This window comes from Phaethon aethereus (assembly GCF_964289735.1).
Source record: "Phaethon aethereus genome assembly, chromosome: 16".
Classification (NCBI taxonomy): Eukaryota; Metazoa; Chordata; class Aves; order Phaethontiformes; family Phaethontidae; genus Phaethon; species Phaethon aethereus.
This window is the reverse complement of record NC_138592.1, coordinates 17,443,135-17,466,825: the sequence shown is the minus strand read 5'-3', so window position 1 is coordinate 17,466,825 and position 23,691 is coordinate 17,443,135. Positions and strand designations below refer to the sequence as shown.

The 23,691-nt window shown below is 52.1% G+C and overlaps 1 protein-coding gene across 1 annotated transcript; it reads right to left on the bottom strand.

Annotated features, from left to right (window-relative positions):
• Nucleotides 1–2,801: 2,801 nt before the first annotated feature.
• On the bottom strand, nt 2,802–21,702 carry GGT7 (gamma-glutamyltransferase 7; the record flags this gene model as incomplete). Its single annotated transcript, XM_082007114.1, has 15 exons — nt 2,802–3,005; nt 4,495–4,594; nt 5,590–5,727; nt 6,427–6,544; nt 7,099–7,251; nt 8,037–8,125; nt 10,246–10,373; nt 11,110–11,197; nt 13,465–13,658; nt 14,121–14,194; nt 14,872–14,939; nt 15,433–15,547; nt 16,522–16,673; nt 18,079–18,305; nt 21,516–21,702. The coding sequence occupies 15 exons, from the start codon at nt 21,700–21,702 to the stop codon at nt 2,842–2,844; spliced, it is 1,995 nt and encodes a 664-aa protein (XP_081863240.1). The 3' UTR covers nt 2,802–2,841.
• Nucleotides 21,703–23,691: the final 1,989 nt, after the last annotated feature.

Below are 23,691 nucleotides of genomic sequence, written 5' to 3'. Positions count from 1 at the left end.
ATCGCGTTCCAGATCATAATAGTCGCACTTGGCAAAGGCATCTTTTTTTTTTTTCCCCCTTTATTTTATTTGGGTTTATTTTATTCCTTTAAGAATTTTCTTGATTGTTTTTCTCAGCCACTTTGTATTTTGTATTTCGTGTTCTGAGCTCCTCACTGACACTTTCACGTAAAAGCTTCAGGACAAATTTTGTTTCCGAGCTGTTAGACGTCTGCAGTAGCCGAGTTGAAATCAGTGCAGTTACTCTACACACACACCCCTCCAGAACATGGCCCTTTATTTCACAATGTCTATCTCACCTGTACAGCAGGAAACATCAGGTATTTCTTGGTACCTCACAAATTAATCAGATCTCATCACAACAGATGGACCTAAAGTATCAGAGACACTGGGCCAATTAGCAGATTAAAGGTTTCTATGTTGAACACATCTGTGCTATACTGATGCCGTTTTTAAACAAAAATGGAAAGAGAAAATGGAAAATAATTCCAAATATCTTTACTTCTCTTAGTTGTCACCTGGGGCCTAAGTCCCATCTTCCAATTATTTTAAATCTTCTCTTTTTTGCAACATAGGCCATGATCCAGCAGAGCATTTAGGAACATGCTTTATTTTAAGATTCTGAATAACTGCTGTGAAATTGTACCTTGGGGCATGTAAGTGCCCTTTTGAATCAAGACCAGATTCTTTAACTCCCAAACGAATGCACAGCTTCCAGCACCAGAAGTGAGTTGGTGAATTCAGTTAATAAGGAGGAATTTTATCTTTCAAAGTGTTTTGTGATATTCTATGCGAAGTGTTGAAGCGACGATGACTTGACCACTTATTTTGCAGCTGTGCACAGTAAACCTCCATGCCTGAGGGATAAATCACCGCTGTACCGTACCAGAAAACCCCATATTTCCACCAGTGAGATTCAACACACAGAACTGCATCCTTCCCTTCCCATGAAACCCAAAGCGGTCTGCTCCAAGACACGTAAAGTTTTATGAACACTCCAACTTCAGGCAGTGACCAGCTCCAGTGCTGATGACAGAAAAATAAATAGATTTGATGTCCCTATGGGGAAGAAAGTCTCTTCTTGCCCTATAGGCAGTGTGGCGGCACAGAAGACAACTTCCCAAAGACAATGTTGTACTTCCCCATCTCTCAGCAGAGGCCACTGACGCATTTTTAACAGAAAACACCATTGATGTTCCCGTCTGCTAGGTAGCTGCCGTGCTCTTCTCATGGGTGGATGCACTTCAGCGGAGCATAAAAGCATCTCTGTCCTTCATCGGCGCGACGTGTAAGGTGTGAAAGATGCTTTGAGATCCTCAGCTGGCGGGGACGATGCGTCCGATTATCTGCTGTAGCGCCCTGACCACCCCAAAATGACCCACATGCTCCCAGCATCAAATGGCAATGAGTGTTTGAAAACTGCGTTACAAACAGATGGGTGTTACAGGGTCCCTCAGGAGGAAGGTTGGGGGTGACTGGTGAAATCATCAAAGGAAAGACCAAGACAACCATAAGCAGACATACATATATAATATGTACAGTGGCCATAGATGCATTTGCACCGTGAAGGAAATCATAGAATTTTAGACTGCAGAAAATTATCAAATTCCAGAATTTTTTAGTGGCAGGTGTCTCTGTCTAATGTGCTAGTAAAAAGAGAAGGAAACATCCAAATGTGGGTTGAATGAAGTGGTGCAGCTGTCAGATGTGGTATTATTTCTTCACTCTATTTCAGACAAGAAATGCAGAACTATTCTTATATTTTGCACTACACGCTGCAGACAGGAAATTATCTCAGTAGCGTTTGGTTTGGTTTGTACCTTTTCTCTCACTCTCTTCAGCTTTTCCAATAGAGCCATGAGTATCAAAACACGGACCTGACGTACAGGTGTGCATTTAGCAAGCAGAAAATCCCAAGCCTCTCTAGGGATTACACGATTCAGGCTTTCAGATCAGGCTGAGATAAGGCAGTGCAAGGAAAGCCCTGAACCTACCTAAACACCCTCCATGTGGTTTTCAGTCCGTGGTCTGTGGATTTTCACATCTGTGGATTTTTACAAGTCTGTGGAGTACTGCTAAGATATCTCCAAAAAGTATCTAAGAAAATTAAGCTTAAATTCACCATGGAGGAGGCTGAATCTCTGTAAGAAAACTGGAGGGTCCACAAGTTGTTAGAAGTTGAAAAGCATTGCTCCAGTTACAAAATCAGACTGCCAGTGAGTCTGCACAGTGACTTGATTCAAAATATTTACTGCCGAAATTCAAGGTACATAGTGATGTGAGAAAAGGGACTAACAGGAATTACCAGCTGCATGCTGGTAAAAGTCAGCTGGCCCACATGGAGTATTAAAGGACTCCCTGATATTCCAGCTACAGGCACCTACAAACACTACAGTAGGATGTATTAATTATTGGCTTATACAAGAGGCAAAGAATGAACTTGGGAAAGACAGGGAGACGAAGATGACAATATCGCCATCAGCTGTTTTTTCCTTTGCTGATGTTCCTGCTCACTAAAATTAAGATGCTGGCTAGAATTGGGCTGAATTTATTAGCAAGATTCTGCCAAAGGAAAAGTGGGCTCCCTGCATTCCTGTAACAAGGACTGGGCTGCTTGCAATTCAAATAATTTACAATTAAAAGGAAAAAAATCAGGGAGCTGTATGTTGGTGCTGCTAGCCCCTCTGGTGTCATCCTGGGTGGGGGATGCAGAAATTCTACTCAGCAGTGTGTATGTCGGGCTGCCACCCCGGGGATGGAGAAGGGGCCATTTCAGAACATGCACGTCACTTGGGTTGATTTGTCTGCACCTTATTCCGTGAACACGCCATCCGGGAGGTGCTACAATATTGTGGCTCCGGCAGCATCCACGCTCCTGGGGTCCTTCAGGCCAATGATGAAACTGTTGGTTCTCCTGGCCCCGTGAACTAGGGAGACCACTTTGACTTTATCCACTTGATGGCCCCTGGCTACAAGAAATTCAATATCTTCTTCAGGAAACTCACCTGTAGGGATTTTAGAAGAGGAGTTTGTAACTGAAACCACTGTTACCTGTGATGCAAAGCTCTGTTCTAACCCTGCTGGGATCTGCAGTGTGAAGGAAACTGCCTGTAGCCTCTTCAGAAGGTGTCCCCGCGCCGAGGAGCGGCCCTTCGGCTCTCAGCGGCAAAGGCTGTTCCCAGCTGGGCAGTGCTCTGTGCGGTGGGGGAAATGAGAGGACCCAAAACACTATTTAAAGATGTGGAAGATCCTCCTCTTTGGAAAAAGGGGAAAATACATTGTTGGCACCTATTGTAGTTATTCTTCTTACAGAACGCGAGGCAGTCCCCGCTCTTAAGGGTTTAGTTACAAATAGTAGTATTAACAGCTATTAGTCAAAATAAGATGCAAGGCAGCTCAAAACAAACAATAGTAAAACAAGTTGACAAATTACAGACTTTGTGATAAGCTTTCCAACTTCCCCTTCACATATTTCTTAATCTTCCAGCCATCTACCTTCGGTTGTTTGCCCTTTTGCTTCTATTTTGTTTATTTGACGTTTTGTAATTTCTGTATGAATAGGAGTGCCCGAGGATACGAAGCTGGGAATGCAGCTGGACAAACCGAGCAGGCACACAGAAAGCCCACAGTTATTTAAGCTATACACATTGCAGATGTGTCTTAACGTATATCTTGTCGATATCAAATGTCCAAACCCACAAATTGGGACCTTTTGAAGTTTTGGATTTGTTTTAATTACATCCTAGTTTCCAAGTCTGCAGGTCACAAACAGACATTTTTAGATTTTCCTCTGAAATGGGAAGGCCTAGAAACTTCGTCTATTTTGTGTGAAATGAGAACCAAATTTCACTTATGGTTCACTCTGGTAAGGTATGGGCCTTTGTGAAAAACACCAAATAGACCAAGACGTGTAATAACAAGGACAAGAGCTGGCAGTACAGTCTCCAGAGCGTCAGCATTGATGCTGCGATTCCAGCACTGTCAAGCTACAAGCCTTGCCATAAGCCTTGTCTTCTCCCCAGCTGGTGGAGCTAAGGGACATGGACTGGAAAGTGAAAGAATATTTCATTTATGGCAGCGGTAATAAAGCGTAGGAAGATCTGCTGGCTTTCGGGACCTGTCTGGGTGAGGCTGTGGTTGCAATCCTGTTTATTTGGATATCCTCAATGGCATCAGGACAGGACGAGGCTTCTACAAGGAGGTGAGCTGGGACAGAGGGAGGGCTGGGGAGAAGAACCTGTGAGAGTTTGGACAGGTGGTGTTGGAAGGCCAGGAATTCCCAAGACAAGAGGGAGAAGGCATGGCTCAGAAGGGGCTCCAAGCTTTGAAGAAGCTGCTTTTTGTCTTCCCCCAAATCCTCCACACCCACTGGGGAACCTAGAACACAGTGCGCTGTGCGCTGGGCTGTTGCACTTCCACAGCACTGTGCTAAGGAAGATCCTGCTCCTTTTCTAAACACGCTAGATCTGTACCACACCCAGTGTCCATACTCACTGTCAACCTGCAAGGTGTTGGACTGAAGCTGTGGGTGAAGTCGACCAAGTGACAAACTTTCACTCAGATTCTTGTTAAATGTTAAAACGTTTACCAAAACCTGCAAGAGAATAAAAGAGCCTCAATAATAAAAAAAAGTAATGAGAACAGGAGAAGCCAACTTCCCGAGCATCCCCCTAACTGTTGGCTCCAACATCTGCAGATGCAGCAGGCAAAGAAGATTTTGAACTGTTTACCGAACTGCAGGAACTAATGCAGGGTTTTGCACATACAAAGAAGCCCTTGAAATATGGCCTGCAGAGTGTTGATGGAAAAGTCGTACCTTTCCAGGATTGCGTGGGCTTTTTGTCACACAGTTCCTGCTAAATTAGGAGAGTTCTGTGTCTGAAATGTGATGTAATCTCTAAACACGTGTTTGTTGCAGCCAAAAGCTCAGCACGTGACTTCTCCAAACAAAGCATTAGGAAGCAATGCTCAGCTTTAGTTTTGCTCTGAATAATGCCTTACAAAGGGTAAGGAAAATGGGAGCCGTTCTTGTTGTACCTTTCTTTGTAGCAATCCATTGCTCTTGTGCATGAAGTCAAGCTATTGGCAAGTACTTCACCTCATTACAAATGATAAATTAGGAGAAGCTGCCCAATTTATAGCAAGTGCTGAGCAGGGAGGAATTTAGCCAGGAATGCACTAAAAGGAGCTTTACATGGGGAAAAGGGCTAAAGGGCTGTCAGTCTCCTGCAGTTCTTTGAATTCAAAATGCTCCTTTTTTTTTCCTAATGATCCTTAAGATGAGCTTTGAACAGGTATTAGAATGACACAAAAACCTTTATAGATTTTGCCAAGGTGCACTTCCTCTACAATTATGAGCGGTGCCACCGGGAAAGGTGCAAGATCATTAAACCGGTAGCTCTTAGAGATTTGAAAAACCAAATGTGTGGAACCGGTAACATCAAAGACTGAAATGGTAATCCTGTGGCCACCAGTTTCAACACAGCCTGGGACACGAGGAAGGGAGAGCCCGTACTGCAGGAGGGGACCCTACTCAGTGCTGAGCTCAACAGCCGCTCTGAGAGGGGGGTGCCCGGCCGCAGCACTGACCTGAACGATGCTGCTCAAGGCTTTGTCGCCATTGTTGGCTCCCAGGCACAGGTATGTCCCACACATCCCCTCGGATGGTCTCACAATGGTGGGCAGCAGGAAAGACAAGGGCCGCTTCCAAGGCTGAATGAGATTTTGCTGCAGTTGAAGAAAAGACACACCAAAAAATTTCAACAAGCTGGTGCTCAAGTTGCGCAGGTTAACTTCTTACTCCTTATGCTTCAGCCAGCAATTACACCTGTGCAGTTTTACAGGGCTGACACCCTCACTGCTGTGATAATGCTCTCTGAGGTTAACAGGATCCGTCCCATTTCATGCCGTGGCTCTCTTTTACAGAGGGTATACGGAGCCATTCACCCACTTCTGAAGTACCAACCCAGCAAAGTGGGATGGTTTTACAATACGCGGTAAGGAGAAACAACAAGGCGGCACTGGAAGCCACCAGTATTGGTCTGCAATTGTTTCTTTCCAAGACCTGAAGGATCTTTTTCCTGCTGTTACTTTTAAACCTGCAGAGGAGCCATTCATAAAGAGAGTCCTTAACTGAAGTCCACAGAAAAGGATGGTTGTTTTGAAGTGCATCTGGACTGCAGGGAAAATAGGTAGCTGGGATGTGCACCATCGTTTGATAAAACTGCATTATAATGATAACTGATACACATTAAAGCTTCTGTTTACAGTGGCTCATATAATGAAAAAATAGGAGCTTTCTACAGACTGTTGTCTCTCAGTTATTAATAAGGCATTAAATAGCCTCTCTGTTGTGGAGGTGAGAATAAAACTGAAAAAAATGGTACAGACAGCTCAGATAAAGAATTTGTCATGTCATTCAATTACCGGCCTAGGAATGGAGTGGTTCATTGTTTTATTTTGCCAGGAGAAGTCCAACATCTGGCTGTTCAGGAGGACTCCAGAGGGTGTTATTATTCCACTGCCAAAGGGACGATTCAAAGAACTGAAAAGAAACAGGAAGAAACCTCATTAAAATCCTCCCAGAGATTTTTGTGCACCTTGATGCTTTCAGGGCTCCAATCTTCTGTCCCATCTTGGCTTGACAGAGACTCTTCGGTAGTTCTTTAGGGCTATTTAGATGTGAGGAGTGAAAGTCTCCATGTACTTAGGAGCAGGAACCTTGTGGGTGATAGCAGCTCCGTCCCTCCGTGCGTTTAAGGCTTCCCCTCTAGGTGATGGCTCTGTCTCCTTGCCCCCATCAGTCCTCAGATTTGGCCATCACCTCTTCTCCAGGGAGCAGATTCAGGCCAATCCAGACACGTTTCACTCTGAGAGGGCTGTAGGATCACACAGGGCAGAGCAGCACCAGCTCACACATCACCCCCTCTTCCCTTTTTCTCCTGTTGCAGGACTAACTGGGACAGAGCAGCCCAGCTGGTTCTCCACCGTGACACCTGGTGCTCCAGGTCTGGTCCCACCCTGCCCTGTTGAACCTGCTTTCTTCTCCCTGCTCCCACCCTCTGAGTATGTTCTGGAGAGAAGAAGTAAATCCTTTACCTTACAACCGCAACGATGAAGTCATCAGGTCCCATGACAAGGACCTGGCTAGCAGCGGGTCCGCTCTCCGCCGAGAAGTGAGGCATGTGGAGATCAGATGAGAAGGACTGGGAGTCATTAATCAGCTGGCGCAGGGAGTTAGCTTCTGATTTACTTCAGCAGTGAGGGAGGGAAAGAGGAAAGAAAGCCATGGGCCTAGGAAGGTGAACATCTCTTGGTCTCTCTGTGGGGGTACATCTGCACAGCTTCTGGCAGTGTCTCCCTAAGGGCACTTGCACTGAGCACAGGGAGCTCCTTCGGTTCACCCGATGGAAGGAGACAAGATGGCTCAGCCCACACAGAGAGGCAATGCACTGGACCCCCCCGGCTCTGTCTACAGCGGTGAACTCACCCCTGATGGACAAGGGGTGGCACCACCAGGCTGAATGCCAGTCCTCCAGGAGAAGGGCAAGTCAGGTCCAGCTCTGGCCACCAACCGTGGCAAAACCTGGGTCTGAGGTGGGAGGCTGGGCTGAAACCCCAGGCCTGGCCTCTCCTGCATGTCTGGGTGTCCTGCAAAGGCACCGAGCCCCACGGGGGAAAGGGAGAGCCAGAAACTCCATGTGTGGTCGTGACCATGTGGATGGCCATTTGTCCGACCTGCTGAGAAGGAATATTTAGAGGGGTGAGAAGGTGGGAGGAACCCTCAAGATCAAGCTGGCTCCAGGAAACCTCTGCGTGAGGACATCCCACAACCCATCCCCAGAGCCCTGTGGTATCAGCTGTGATCCTTGTGGAAGAGTGAGCCCCAGGAGGATACTCAGGGACTGACCTTTCCTCAGTAAAACAGAGTTAGAAAAACCTCAGGTTTCCCTGTGCACCGAAAAGAGCAAATCCAGGAATGATATCCGAACAACACATCTTAAAACTGTCACCATGCCTGTCAGCCTCAGACCTACCTCACCATGCCTTCTGCAGCATGAGTGACAGACACATCATCAGATGGGTCTCCCAGGTTGCTAGCTAGACTCAAGGCTATTTTCAATGTCTAAATTGAATAAAAAGAAAGAAAGAACAAACAAACATTTAGGTGGTCCTGGAAATAAAACATTTGATACTCAAAACAGGAAGAGGTATCTGGTCTCCTGCCATGTTGGCTAAAGCCTATGAAGAAAAATTCCTAGGACCAGGGTTTTAGACATACCTCAGTGCAAAGGGCTGCCACACGTGGGTATGGGGACCAAAGGGCATCAGTTTGGCATCGCAAACGGTGTGCTGGGGGACCTGAGTGTACCCAGCAGTGTTTGTACAAGGTGGAACAAGCCTGGCAGGAGCTGACCAGCTGGCTCAGTCCAGCTCAGTGGTTCAGCTGCATTGCCAGCTGGCAAACAGGTCACCAGGATGCCACTTACTTTCTATTTCCATTCCTGAGTGGTCACCACAACAGCAGAGATCACACTGAATCCCAGCGGGACAGTGGGTCCTGAGCTCGCCATTGCCTCTGGATGGAAGCTCTACTGGCACAGCACCACAGCCGAGCAGAAATGAGCTCTTCTGCTCACCAGCTGCTACCCACGTTCCTAGTTGTAAGTCATCCAGAGTGTTTGAACAGAAAGCGTTAGTCCCAGCACACTTAAGGGAATGATGGTGTGAAAAGAGGAAGGGCTCTGGTTTCTCATACATGCAGAATCCTGCCTAAGCCAGTCCATTAAAAATGGGAAGATGCAATTTCAAAAGACACAGTTTATCCAGCCCTGGTTTTACAGTCCGTAGCCAGAGGACAGCCACAAGGAGAAATGGGATCTTCAATCAAGCCAGCTTGTGCCTAATAGAAACACACTAGACTTTCAGCTTGCAGGTCATGCCATTTTCGTTCAAGATTCAAGACTGTACATTACCCTGCAGGCAGACAGCTAGATATGACTTCTATTTTGACATGTGCCACGTATCAACAATTTCTCCTGAAGTGTAGTCATTTATCTTCTGATGTACGGTGTAGAATATGATTAACTTATGGAGAAGGTGGTGTTTCCATGAAACTGTCTCCTGACCACCATACCATATGGAGGATGTACAAGAGGCTTGGTGGCCGAGGAAGAGCTCCACTGAAACAAGCAGACCACGTCCACCCACAGGCAGAAGTTAAGGACAGCTTAGTCATGGCTGTCCCAGGGCTGGACTACCTGGTGCTGACCTAGCACTGAATCTCAGCCATGTGTTCAGCTGTGTGATCCCAAGTAATCAGGATTACACACCTTCTGAATTGACTGCCCTTTATCTGGAGGTTGCTGTTCCTCAGGTGGGACATGATAATCCATGGGTGAAACTCTTGGCCTGGTGCAAATGTAGAACAAAGAGATTCATATAAAGCTTTCTGAAGAGAGCTCAAAAATAACTTAGGTGAGTCAACCTCCTCTGGCTCTGCACAGGCCTAGCAGAGTGTAACGCCTCCAGTTGTTGCATTTTTGCTGAGAGGCAGTAACACCCACTGTCCTGACTGCTACAAGGATGTGGTTATATCCTTGCTTAAAATTCCAAACTTGCAAAACCCAGCTGTGGATCTGGTAAGCATCTCAGAACTTAACTCTGCTTACAAAGCACTTGCTTGACTTCCTGGGAAGCTGCACTGTTTTGGTACAGCTGACAGCCCTAAATACTGGAAAAATCATGATCTGGACTACTGAGATCATAAGGTGGGCTAAAATGTAAAGATTTTAAAAATATATAAAGTGTTGGGTCAGTTTTCCCTGTCACTGCCACGTATAGGTTTCTGCTTGCAGCATCCCATTGCTGACTCTCCTTGGGGTGCCCAGGCAGTGCCAGGTATGGCCAGGGCCAATGGAGCATAAGAGGTGGAGGAGGCAGATGGGACCACCCTAAGCTGCTGTGGGCTCATTCTGAAGACATGATCGCATACAAGAAATGGGCAAAAGCCACAGTTTGTTCTTCTGAAAAAGCTCTGCCTAAGCAAGAAAGAGCTCAACTGAGCAGGAGCTCCAGCATCTGCACCTACCTGAGGCAGCAGCACAGCTCAGATTTACACCTTAGCAGCCTATTTGCTCATTCTCCTCAGGGAACTACCTACAAACGTTTTTGTACAACCAAGGAATAAATACATTATTCTCTAGCAGCACAAGAAATTCAGCCAAATGTTGAATGTCCTCTTACCTCTGCCATCCAGTGCAAGATATTCCCCTTGGATACTTGACTTGTGATGTTAAAGCCCTCAAGGATGTTCAGTGCTGTGATCAGTGCAGGACCTGCATGTGGAGGCGGGGGACTGAAAACAAGATGACCTGTGAAGGGAAGAAGAGAGGAATTAAGTTGCTTTTGTCAGATACTGTCCAGTTATAATACTTTCCCATAAGCTAGTGTCCTTGAGGACAGGGAAACCCTTCCAGACTTGACGGGAAATAACGGAAAGCAACAAAAAAGAATGTGAAAAGGGTTTCCCAAAACATTCCTGTTGTATCGTTCTGTTTCTTTATGATGGCTGAAGGAAGCCCAAATAGGCATGCTTTTTCTACATCTGAAATTCAGTTCTTGTTGCTTGGCTGGCTGGTGCCGGGACTGCAGTATGGAAGAATGGAGATAAAATGGGTTTGCAATATTATAGCCACAAGGAAGGTAAATACAGGGAATCCTAGAAAAGAATGACATTTTAGAAACATTTTGCATAAAGCAAGTTTTTCTCCTTTGTAGATCAACTTTGAGAACTGTCTTCAGTTGTAGGTGCTAGCCTATGGTCCAGCTTCTACCTAGACATTGCATCAATATGTGATCACGATGCATCTTTACACTATCAAAATACCATTGGTCACTATCAAGATATAAACAGGCCCATTTCAAAGTGCTGACAACCTCCTGAACTGCCTACAATGCATCAGTGTCAGCAGGCAATAGCACAAAACTCCTTTCTGCAGATGCCTCAGTGCAGCTTTGACTTCAACTCGTGTTAAATACTGTCGCCACCTCCTGCCAGGTGAAGCAAACTTTTAACTGGAGTCGCATGGCAATGGGTCAGGCATTTACCTCGATAGACTGTGTGGACGGGGTTCTCCACCGTGACACTGTAATTGCTGAAGTCTTCCTCCACCAAGACTCCTCCGTAGTTGTGGACCTGCATAGGAGAGCAAAAGCAGCGCACACCGAGAAAGCTGGGTCAAGGCTTTCTGTGTTCCTCGTGCTGACCCAGGTGAACACACACTGCACTGTCAAGCAAATACCCTTGAGATTCCTGAGCCAAGCGCCAGGTTCCTCAGGATACCCTGAAAATCTGTGCTTTCATGGCCTTGGTGGTGTGGCTCACCATTCACCACCGCTGGAAGGCTCTGCAACTCACCTCCAAAAGCTCACCCAACCCATGGGTGCTCTGAAGACGTTCTGCCTGCCTGTGAGGATGGGGACTGGCAGCGCCTCACAGCCTTCTCTCTCTGGGTGGCAAGCATGAGTATGCTAAAGGTTATGAAGCATTTGAATACTGCCAGGATAAAAGATATATATGGATCCAGGAGAGAAGGAATCTGGGTGTAGCAGGTCGCCATCACTAGAAACCTTTAGCATGCAATTCCTACCCTATTTTTAATTATTTCAAGTGATAGTGGGTCTGCTGTACCTTTGGTCTCTCTGCAGGTACAATTTTACAACAAATTGGAGGTACAATTTACTGGGCTTTGTAATTTTCATGAACACAGTAAAAATGAGCAATTCCCTCCACTGCAGGTCTTCTGTGGTTGAGTCATGACGGAGATGAGGTAGGACCATCAGCACTCTGCTGATCTTAAAATCCCCTGAAGTAGGTAATATACTCAGTCAACATGCAGGCGCTACTGTGCTCATGGGCCAACTCTTTCCTTCCATGCAGGAGAAGCCACACAACCTGGTGAGAGGTTCTGCTGGGGTAAGTAGCTGCTACGAGTCCTCTGGATTTCCATCCCCAAATGGGCAAGAACAAATAGCCTATGCACGCTCTGATTTCTAAACTAGCCAGCTAACTTCGCAAGAAAACTCCTACTCAGGCAGAAATGGATGAATGACTGGAGCAGGAAAGCTAATGCAGGGCACATTGTGGGGGGCAGCATGTCAAACCATTCCAAAGCTGCAAAAGAAGATGTATCCCCTACTTGGGATCCCTGCCTCTTCCCAAAGCAGTCCCAGAGCACAGGCCACTTGAACCCAACGGCTGAGATGAGCAGGCAGGTGCCTGTGCCAGGACCTGGCTCCCTGGAGCTTGGCCAGCGGAAAGCCCAGGCGAAGCAGCAGGGAGTGGGGCAGGAGGAGCCCGATGGCACAGAAAGGGTCAGCCACACACTGCAGACACCTTCTCACATTCCCCAGAGACCACTCTTTGGCACCTGTGCCTTCCCACCACAGGGTGGAAACAAAAGGTAGCGTATTTTGGAGCTTTACTTGATTTCACCACATTGATGCCCTCTTTTTGCTGGAACAATAAATGCTCTGAGAAGCCAGCTCTGCAACCAAAGCTGGAATTGCACCCTTGATCCCAGAGCTTGCCAGGGTCTTTGGTGTTCCAACCCTGGGCCTTGCTCCTCCATAAAGAGTTTGTGCTTCCCTGCGGCAGCCCTCAGGTCGGGGGAACAGGGTGATAAAGCAGGGTTTAGCTGTGGAAATGCACCACAAGCTTGGGACTTTTCCTGTTCCTCATCTCCACCTCTGCTGTGATGCAGGTGAACTGTGTCTAAGGCTTGAGTTGAATGAACCCATTCCAGATTACTGACAACATGTTGAGGGTGGATCACTGGAACCACAGTGGTAGGGAAAAATGGTGCCACCAACCACCCTGACTGCAGCTACACAGGTATAAAAGTTTTTGGTTTTGTTTTTTTTACCAGGATAATTACTTTGTTGTTGCTATTTTTTCCAGACCACCTCTAACAACAAGAGTTAAACTAGGGCAACCCTAAGTGGGACCAAGCATCTGTGATCCTCAGCTCACAAGGCTCACAGTTTTATTTTTAAACCATTGTCCTGGAGTCTATATCTTACACTCCCATTAGCAACAAAAATTTGCTTCTCAACAGTGGGGCACCTCTTGTTATGGGGAAAAAGGGGTTGTCACTAATACTAGCACAACACAGAGTGGGTCTTGAAATGGAGATATTTTTTTCCTTTGAAAAAACAGTCCATCCTGGTTATAGAGGAGATGGAGGTTTCACTTCTTGTAGGCTGTGGAAGTGACCTGTGTGGCACTTACACCACTGCAGTGACAGGGACAGGAAAGAAAAAGGAGGCTCCACGGATTTGTCCCCATCATTGTGCTGACACTTGGCTATGGCTTATCTCCAGGTTGTCACCCTAAGCAGATGGCACCCCAGCCCGGGCCGCGCTGCGCAGTCTGGGGCAGAGATGGGGACAGACCCGGCTCACCTCGGAGATTATCTCCTGGGTCAAGTTTCCGCTGTAGAAAGCTGACACCCCTTCTGCCCCCACCAGCTCTAGGACAGCCGCGAGGTCCAGGCGCCTGACGAACATGCCAGGCAGCAAGGGCTGGCCATCCGGCATGAAGATCTCCCGAAATCTGTCAGAGTAGTTCAGGGCCTTCAGTTCACTTATGGCTTTGGCTGCGGGCGAGAAGGGGAAGGACATGCAGAAAAGCCAGGGTGCAGGAACGTGCAGGGGAGCTGGAGCCACTGTGCGCCTGACGGGAGTGTCGGAGCCTTGCTGCTGCCTCTCACCCTATTTCAAAACTAGAGGGAGGCTGGATCATGCATCCCTTAGAGCTGGGAAGGAAACCCAAAACACCCCAGCGCCCTTCCCTGGCTGGCCCTGGGCAGCTGCCCAGCGTGGGCTGCTCTGGCCTGGCCCTGAGCAGCCCTGGGAAAGGGCTCCAGTCTTGCTGCCAGCAGGCTCTCCCCTTGCAGACCGTGGCTCACGTGCTGCTCAGCTCCCAACACCACCCGCCTCCAGGTCCAAAGAGCCTTAACTTCCCACGAATAACCAGCTGCATCCCCAGCTGCCTTGCACCGGAGCACAGTGCTCCTCCGTGCTGAGCAGCCACCCTTGGCTCCCCATCACGTACTCACCCAAATCATGTGTGACATTAAACCCCTCCTGGGCGACACCAGCCGCCAAGCCCAGCAGCTCGGACCACGGGAGCCTGCCAAAGGAGAAAGGACAAGGAGAATCGTGCCTTGGAGGGGTGGGCGCAGCAGGGCAGGGTGGTAGGGGGGCTCAGCTCTGTGGTCAGGGGGCTCCTGGAAGACTAGGCTGTGGGGCCAGCGGTGGCCAAAAGGAGCACCGAGCTTTCAGTGGGTTGTTTCTTTTTAGCAGGATCATCTCAGTGCTCCCCGGTGTGCAGCAGAGAGGAATGTCAGTGCAAGGACAGGGCAAGGGGCATCTCTGGAACAAAATCTCAAGCCAGGCCCCAGCCCTGAACTAGTCATTCAGATCCCTCCCTCCCTTTCCCAACAGGGCATCAGGGACAGGCACACTTCCTGGGGTCCAGCTAAAGAGGGAATGAAAACACACGGACATGGATGATAACGTTCTGCGCCTATTTCTAAGAGAACATTTATTGTCCGTTTTGTTAGCCAAGATGTTGCTTTGCAGAAAACCTGACCAAGCTGAATTCTTTCTTTTGTTAAATGAAGTACCAAAAAATGAACATATTTTTCAACAGAAGCCTCCAAGCACGCCTTAGCTAATGGTTTTGGCTGGTGGCTGAGAATGTGGTCTGATGGTGAGGGCTTGTGTGCTCCCAGCTCCCCCACGGGGATCCCAGGGCACAGCCTGGGCAGCACGAGGACAGCCCGCCTGTGCCAGCCCGGGTCTTACCTCCCGTGTAACTGGTGCGCCTGGTGCATTCCTTGTATCATGCCTGGGACCCCCACAAGCAGACCTGGCTGTAAAATAGGAAGGACAAAAAGGAAGAGTAGTCTCCTTCCCATGAAGAGGGAGGAGATGAAAGTCATGTTCACATAGGAAGTGTCTGCATGGTCTTTAGGAGAGGGGAAGAGGCCTGTAGCAACACACTAAATTAGAGAATAAAAGTTTTTGGAAGGAAAGAGGCAAATTCAATCCTGGTCTCAACCCCAGTTTGGTCAGGAGAAAGAACTCAGCAGAACGACAGGGGATTGTGCTCCTTCCTGGGACTCTCCCAGCCCCCCACTGCTGGAGGGACATGCCTCTCTACTCCCCAGCCCTGCAGGCTCCAGGCGTTTTGGGGCTGCCAAAGAAGTATTGTCCCGGGACTTCCCATGTCTGTAGGGCCTGGAACCTCCCATGTGATCTCCTGTCGCATCTCTCCCTCAGCCTGAGAGTTGCGGGGAGAGGAGAGCTGGAGACATCAGCCAGCTACAGCCCTGGAGGGGTTGGCCGTGGGACACTGCTCCTCACCTTGGTGTCCTTCTGCAGGTCCCCCTCCAGTGGGATGCCCAGGGGAGCCACCTCGCGGAAGTCAATCACCCAGCTTCTGTTCTTACGGATGTCATGGACCAGCATCACGCCACCCCTGCAGCGAGACGGGGGTCACGGCACGGCACCGGCTGTCCCTGCAACAGCCACTGCCGGAAAGCCAAAATGAAGAGCACAAGTGCCACTGAGGCCAGGGCCAGTCCCAGCGTGACAGGGCCATCCTAGCCGGCCACCAGCCTCAGCAGTGACCCAGGGCTGGCCAGTGGTGCATGGGAACGCTGCCGTCCTTCCCCAGAGAGCAAGTCAGCACAACTGAGCCACGGCCGGTGCAGGACACAGGCAGCCCCTGTGCTGAGCCTGCAGCGAGGCTGGATCAGTCCCTGGCAGCCTGGCCACAGGGCCACTGGCTCTGTTCCACTGCCAGGCTCGGACTATCTGGGATTTTCTTTCTAATCCGAGCAGTTTTGCAACAAAACAGGTTTTCTGCTTACAACAGCAAGCCATGGCTCAGCCTGGAGAAGCTATCAGGTGGCGGCGTTTTATGCAACGCTCCCGAGACCACCTGCAGAGCCAAGAGCACCAGGCTCACGTGGATGCCACCCCGGGGATGAGGGCTGGGAGGAGGCCACCCCGTGCTGCCATGCCTCCCCTGGCTCCTGCCCGGAGCCAGGCACAGACCTCAGCTTCCTCTTGCAGCAGGAGCAGAACTTACAGAGGGAAGCACTCAATCTCTGACAGCATTGGGATTGAGCCCAGGGTGTTGCAAGCTCCTGGCACACTCGCAGAGGGGCTGGGGAGCCTGTGGTCGCTTTTTCAACCCTCTCGAGCCTAAGACTTGGCTCTTCCTGGCAGCCACTATGGCAGACACAGCTTTTGCCTCCCTGGGGGTCTCTGTCTCAACATGGTGCACAGGAAGGGTCCCCATCCCTGTGCAGATGTGGACATGTCCGCTGCCTGATGTCAGAGACCTGGTGCCATGCGCTGGGACTCGGGCTACCATGAAGGCACGTCTCAGCTGGTGGGGAAACCACCTGCTAGACAACAGCACAGGGGTGAGCCATCAACACCTACCCGCCGATCCCCGACGTGTGGGGGTTGACGACTCCCGCGCAGAGGGCCGAGGCGATGGCAGCATCTACCGAGGAGCCCTGCTTGTTGAGTATCTCTATGCCCAGCGCCGTGCAGCGGGCAGCGTCCGTGACCACGGCGCCGCGGTGGAAGATCTGCCGGAAGAGAAGAGCAGTTGTACCCGGGGAGGGGTGCTGGGGCTGCCCAGATCTTCGCCCAGCTCTGTGGAATCTGAAGCCTGAGGCCAGCACCAAGGCTGTGGCTGATCTGCATTTTCAGGTGCCTCCACATGCCAGCGGGAGTAGTATGTCCCTTGGCACATCCCTGCACCAGGGCAGCCATAGCTGCTCTGCATGGAGCCGTGGCCATCAGCTCAGCCAGCTTTCAACAGTAGACATGCTAAGCTGGTAAGCCACATCTCACTCTGTCCTCCACAACCCCAGAGCAGGGTTGGACTAATCCTCAAGAGCAATGGGCGACGGCGTGCTGTCACTGCACTGCAGCAATGCAGAAACTGGAAACGGGAATACAGCTGCAAAGAATGCAGCATCCCCCCAGCACCACGGCTTGTTCTCATCCTTCCCTGGTGCCAGCACCAGTGCTAATGCAGTCACAGGAAGGTTTAAAAGGTTCATTTTAAGCCTATGCTACAAATTGCAGCATCTCAGCATGAGCCAGAGTGGCCTTGGGAAGTGCAAAGAGGGAAGGGCCACGGCAGGCTGGCAGGCAGGACTGGCCCTTCCAGCGGTGCCATGAAAGGGGCCACGTTGCACAGCCTCCCCCCGGCACGGCACCGCAGCCAGCTGCGGGGCCAAGCCACTCCACTCCCAACGGCTGCATTTTGCGTGCCAATGAGAGCAATAAACTAAAAAAAAAGCACATCTCTCTCACATGGACTTGCAGGCAGCTCTGCCCTGCTGGGCAGCATACGGAGAAGATAAGGATGACTACTGGCTGCCCCTTGGCCCTTCTCAGGCTGCAGTACTTGGCAGGAGATGTGCTGCAGGAAGGTATGGCCCCATGGCCATGCTGCCTTTGCTCTGCAACTTAGCACTGGTCCAGCAGGAGGTCCAGCTCTGTTTTCATCTATTCCCCCGCTCGGTCCGGGACAGATCCTTCCACAGGTGAGCCTGGGCATACAGATCCATAAAACTCTCTCCAAGTGGAGACATACGAAAGATGCTTACTGCTTAACTAAGGATTGCTTTCTGAAAGCATTCACATCTGGCTCAAACCACAGCTGGAGACAGAGCAGGGGGCCTGACCGTTTCCCCCTGTCAGCACTCCCAAACCTGCCAGGCACAGCCACCCATGCCCTGGCCGCAGGGCAGGAGCCGAGAGCCCAGCTCTCCCTCTCCAAACAACCTCCAGCTGCAGGAAGAAGTTTTTGAGACAATTTGGGGTAGAATCACAGAGAGAGACTCAGTACCCAGGGTCTCACTGACACTGGCCAGGGCTCACCAGCACTTACCCACTAAACTGCTGGCAAGGAGGAAAGTTAGGGAGCTTTTCCTATTTTCAGAGCCAAAGCCTGACTGCAAAGCCACTGTTTCGTCTTACCTGAGGGTCCCCAAAGTAGATCTGCATGATCAGGGCCACGGTGACCCCTGTGGCGAAGGTCAGGCAGGCGGTGATGATGACAGTCAGCCCATCCTGCCGGCAGCTGCAGTCTCCAGAAAAAGGGTCCTTGCTGGTCTCCCGGAGAGGGGACACGTCCTGGCTTCCCATCTCTGATGAGGATGAGGGCAGGCGCTGGAGGCGCGCAGACTTCAGGAAGGAGTCTGGGTCTTTGTGGGCAGCAGGGAGAAAACAAGTGTGAGTTATTGAGCAACACGGGGCTCTTATTGCAGTGTTTACCCAGCGCTAACGTTACACTGTGCCCCTTCCAGCAAGGCTATTACCTTCCCTATTGATCCCAGCTCTCAAGAGACTTTCTGGCTCAGATGCTGCTTTAGGTCATTTTACTGATCCCTTCCTTTAGCTCTAGTTATTCCCAACGGACTTCCCTGGAGATTAAGAGGGGCAAAAACCTCTGAGTTTTGCTCCATTTCAGACCATTCATCAGTCTTCAGTGATGGGCCCACAGTTGCTACTCCGTTTGGAGGGGTTCTTAATACAGCACTGACTTGCAAACAGGTCTCTGAAACGCAGCAGGACTGAAGAAGAGGAAATTAAGAAGATATTTTTTAAAAAATCCAGCAGCCTTATTCGGAGCTATGCATGAGCTAAAGCACCTGAGCGAAACAGAGGCGAAGCAAAACATGTGGCCTGGGCACAGGAAATACCTCTACAGAAGCATGGCAAAGCGAGGGCAGAGAGGAGCAAACCTGCAAACCGGAGAGCCTCGGGGCATCCACCCACTCTGACGGCAGGAGACTCTGATTTAATTTCTTGCTTCCTCTGGCTGATGAGGCCCACTGCGAAACCAAGCCGCTCGCCGAACGCCCAGCTCTGAGATGGCAAATGCGATGGGGCAGTGTTTTGCTGGGGACCCATCAGACGGCAAACAATGCTCAGCAGGATGAAAAAAGTCTCTCTTTTGCTCTGAAAGATGCCTCAAATCTCTGCTTGCGTCAGCTGCTGCCCTGGCGGCGGGGAGGACGCCGGCTGAGCGTGCCCTGCCTATGCATGGGCACTGCCGGGCACACGGAGCTGCTGGTGCAGCTCTGGGGACATGCCCGTCCTGGCCGGGCACTGAGTGGGACCCAGGGGCTCAGGGCATCATCCAGGGCTCCTGGAAGAATTTTTTCAGGGGCTGCAGAGGCCAGTGGGGGCTGCAGAGGCCAGTGGGGGCTGCAGTGCCCCACACACCCATGGTGGGAAGAAGAGGAGCACCAAGTGGAGAAGACAAGATGAGAAGCTTGTCTCCCTCCACACAGGGGACGTTTCACAGCTTTGGGGTAAGGGAGAAGGGTGCGAGCAGGAAACACCACATCCCCCATCTCCCCACCGTGCCTCTCTGCTCTGGCAGGCAGCACCTCCCTGGGGACTGCCAGCCCTGTTCTTGCCACGACATTAAAAAGACGTCCTGGGTACCGCTCTCCTGACACCAGGCAGGGAGTTAGTTTTAGTTTCAGTGATGCTGCAACCAGGAGTAAACGCCCTGCAGCCAGGGAATCCCCTTCGGGTGAATTTAATCTCGTTCATGCTGTGGTGATTTAGGAGCGCGACTGGGAGAGGCTCGGCTTTCCCAGCCTGCGCCTCTGAGCGCACGCAGGGCCCCTCACCAGCACGTCTGGTCTGAGTGAGCTGGGCCTGCAGCGTGCAGGTAGAGTGGGAGGTCTGGCTGGGGGCGTGATGGGCTGGGGTGCCTTTGGTGGGGCCACGACTGGCCAGGCAGGGGTGCCATTGGGGAGGGGCACACACACACAGCCCCTGGCACCCCCCAGCAGGGCACCAGCCCCAGTGGTGGGGAAACAGTGGGGAGTAAGCTGGGCCCCTCTGCCCGAGCCCTCCGGGATGCCGTCCCTCTGCTCTGCTCCTGTAGTGCTGGTGACAGGCCAGGCCAGCACGAGGGGACCTGAACATCCAGGGAGCAACTGTAGGAGAGGACAGGCCATGGCCCCCCAGGGTGGCCTCTCCCACCCATGCAGAAGTCCCTTCGTTCTCCTCCACAGACATCCCACATGGCCTCGGGCAAGTCACAGTCTGTGACTGCTGGTGCTGCATGGGGACAGCAGGGCCGCGGTTTGGGGACAGGAGCGGCTGGAAGGGGTCAGTCAGGAGCACAGAGGGCAAGGAGCAGCCTGTGAGGCCAACGCACAGGTGCCCATCCCACCACCAATGTCCACGCTTGAAAGAGAAGCCACCAAACCCTACTTGGCTTCCGTGGGGGCCGTGAAGGAGACGTGGCTTCACAGGGGAACCTGCGCTTTGGGGAACCAGGGCCAACTCAGCTCTGGAGCCGCTGCAGAAGGGACAGCAGAGACAGGACCCACTCACGGGCTCTGGCAGGTGCTGCAACGTGGGACCGTTCAGTCCTTTGGAGGGGTCTGTCCCCAGCACTGACAGCACAGCAGGGAGTTCCTCCTTTTGATGGGATATTCTGGGCGGTAGAAACCAAAGGTCTGTGTTCCCTTCCTGCCAGGCCCGGCAGATAACGTGGCATGGAGAAGCACACCGGCTTTTGCCACACACACACAACATCGGATGAGTGCGAGTTTCCACATGGCAGGAGTGCAGCAGCTCCTCCAGCCACCCCACACATGGGCACCCAGGGAGACCGAGGCCCCACGCCTGGCAGGGCACAGCACAGACAAAACCGCACCAAACCCTGCTCGTGTTCCACATGCGAGACGAGAGGCCTCGTGCTTTTGGAAGAGCTGCTCCTGCAAACCTGCACGCAGTGGCTTTGCCTTGACCGCGTAGGATGGCGTGGGGCGAGATCGGGCAACGATGGTGGTTTTCATCCACCACACCCGGTGGTCACAGCGGGACAGGACAGGACAAGGGGCACATGGGGCCTGCTCAAACATGGGCCTCGGGCTTTTGGGGCCGACAGGGCAGAGACCTTGCCTGCAGGCTACAAAGCAGCCCCGGGCGCAAAGGGCAACATTGCTTGGAGAAACATGACATGGGGAAGAAAAAACGTTTCTCTGAACTGTTCTGAAGCAAGCAATCAATTAGAAACAGGCAAAGGGTTTTGTCGAGGATCAAAGGACCACCTGACTTTATTACAGCCGCACCCGGAGGGAGGGATCGCTACCTCCATATCGAACCCCGGGCGCCTCTGGCTATCTTCCGTGCCCGCACCTCCCAGCACGGCCCCACAAAGTAAACGAGGGGCCGGGGAACACGAGAACGCAGGAGCCCGGCAAGTCCCCGCTCCCTGCGTGGGGACCAGGGAGAGGGAGCCCCAGGGCCCGGCCGAGGCCGAGCAGGGGCTGCGGTTTGAGGGGACGCCCGGGCCCGGCCTGCTGGAGGCCGCAGGCGGCGCGGGGGCCCGAGGGGGCCAGGGCCATGCGGGGCCGCGGGCGGGCTCGGCCGCCGCCCCTCACCCGTGTCCTGCTCGCCCAGGAACGCGTCCTCCTCCTTCCGGGCGCGGAGGCCGCCCTCGGCCGCGCCGCCCGCCTCCTCCTCAGGCAGCCGGGGGAAGCTGGTGATGCTCATGTAGTCCACGGGCGAGCCGGCGGCCAAGGCCCGCTGCCGGCCTCCCCCCGCCTCCGCCGGCACCGGCACCGCCATCGCCGCCGCCGCCACCGCCGGAAGGGGCCGGCCCGGGCCCGGCCCACCGGGGCGGCCTCGCGGCTCCTCCCCCGGCGGGGGCCTGAGGGGAGCGGCAGGCGCCGGGCGGCCGAGGCCGTGGGGGTCTCGAGGGGCGACGCCGAGACCCCAGCGGGGCCTGCACAGGCAGGAGGCCGAAACCACCCCGGCTGCGCAGCCCCGGGCTCGCTCTGCCCCGCGCTGCCCGGCCGGCCCTGTCCGGTTGCGGGCGCCTCCCCACAGCCCGAGCGCTGCAGGGGGTAGCCACGTAGGAGGGGCCGGGGGTCGGGGCAGAGGAGAAGGGCCCGGCTGGTCTGGGCTCCAGCCGGGGGAAGCTCTGCGGGTCCGAGCTCTCCCTCGCCCCCTGCTCCACACACTGGCTCAGGGTCAGTCAAGGGGATGGGGGCATCGGGCCGGGCCCCCCTCAGACCAGGGGCTCTCCAGGCTGAGCCTCTGGGGTAGCTGAATTGGAGATTTCTTAGTCCTGTCTCCAGAAGGGTGTAAGTGTTTTCCAAGGTACGAGCACGTACTTTGTGTCATCCCTTACTCAAGCCAACCTCTAGCAAGGGAGGCTTATGTGCTGCCATTTCACCCATTACCACAGCGGCAAGGGGGGTCCAGCACCCAGTGGGACACCATCAGCAAGAGACACCGTCCCATTGCCACGGAGCAGCCTGGTGTGTTCCCTCTTACAGCCAGTGTGGCCTTCCAACATGGACCTCTTGTGCATGGCCATCTGGAGATGGCAGCTGAGGATCACGGTCCTCCCCACAGCACAGGAGGTTTTGGTTGGTGTTTGCAGGTGAAGCTGGCCAGGCTCAGCCCTGGCACCAGCAGCTCTCGCTGCTGCTGGCTCCAGCAGCACTGGTACATGTGTCAGGATGGGCTGAGGCTGCCAGGCAAGGCAGCTGGCCAGCACGGAGCCAGGTGGGTGCAGGTGGGGCCTGAACTGGGGCCACAGAGCCAGCCATGCCTGGGGCAAACCTGAGCTATGGTTACCAACAGCTCCCATTTGCCAGAGTTTTGACTGAAATACATACAGTGGGGGAGGCCTGGTTTGCATGGACATTTCTGAAATCAAACTGGATGAAATGTTTCATTTTTTTCCCCCCTACACTTCTTTCAGAGGTTGACCTAAAAACACCAGTGAAATAACCGGAAGATGGAAGAGGTTGTTTCATTCTGGGCTGAATAAAATGCTTCAGGTTTGTGCAAACTACTTCCCCCTGCAACACCACTGGCCTCTCCCTCTCAGCTTGGCACACACTTGGCTGTTTGGCTGCCAGATCTCAAAAATCCATCATCTGCCCTGATCTATCCTGGACATCTGTTGTTTTGGGAGATAGGGCATGTTGAATGTTGGGCTGTTTGGCTCTGGGGAAGTCACCTGAGAGGTACACGTTCTACTTCCTCATCCTCCAACTAGCCAGCTAATGCCCCCTGCTCTTCGCGGCGTGAGCAGCTCCAGTAGCTCACTCGATGCTCCTGAACGCAGGGAGATGTAAACCTCCCTTTGCTGTGGCAGTGGCAAGGTTTCACTAGTGCCCTCCAGCAGCCTGAGAGCGTAATGGGCACTGGCAGTTATTAACTAAATATTTGTGGGAGGATAGTTCAGCTTTTGCAAGCCAGTTTCAGCCTGCTCCGTTTTCAGGCATCTCTCCAGCCTTCCCATCCCCAGCAGGTGGAGGTGGTCCGGTCCCCACCAAAGCAGTTCTGCCAAGGCCAGGAGGTTTGTGCATACTGCATCCTCCTCCACCTGTTTGTCTTGCAGAGTATTAACAGTCATCCTTGAAATCAGGTGTGGGCAGGGACACTGCTCTCCCAGAAGGTCTCAGCAAACACTATCCCCAGTTGTCAGATATACGTGCGACTTAATTGTGCTTGAAGACACAGCTCTACTTCCCGGTTCTGGGGTTTTTCAAACCCTGCCTGCCCCAGCCCAGCCTCTACTACTCTTCTGTTTCTGACAAC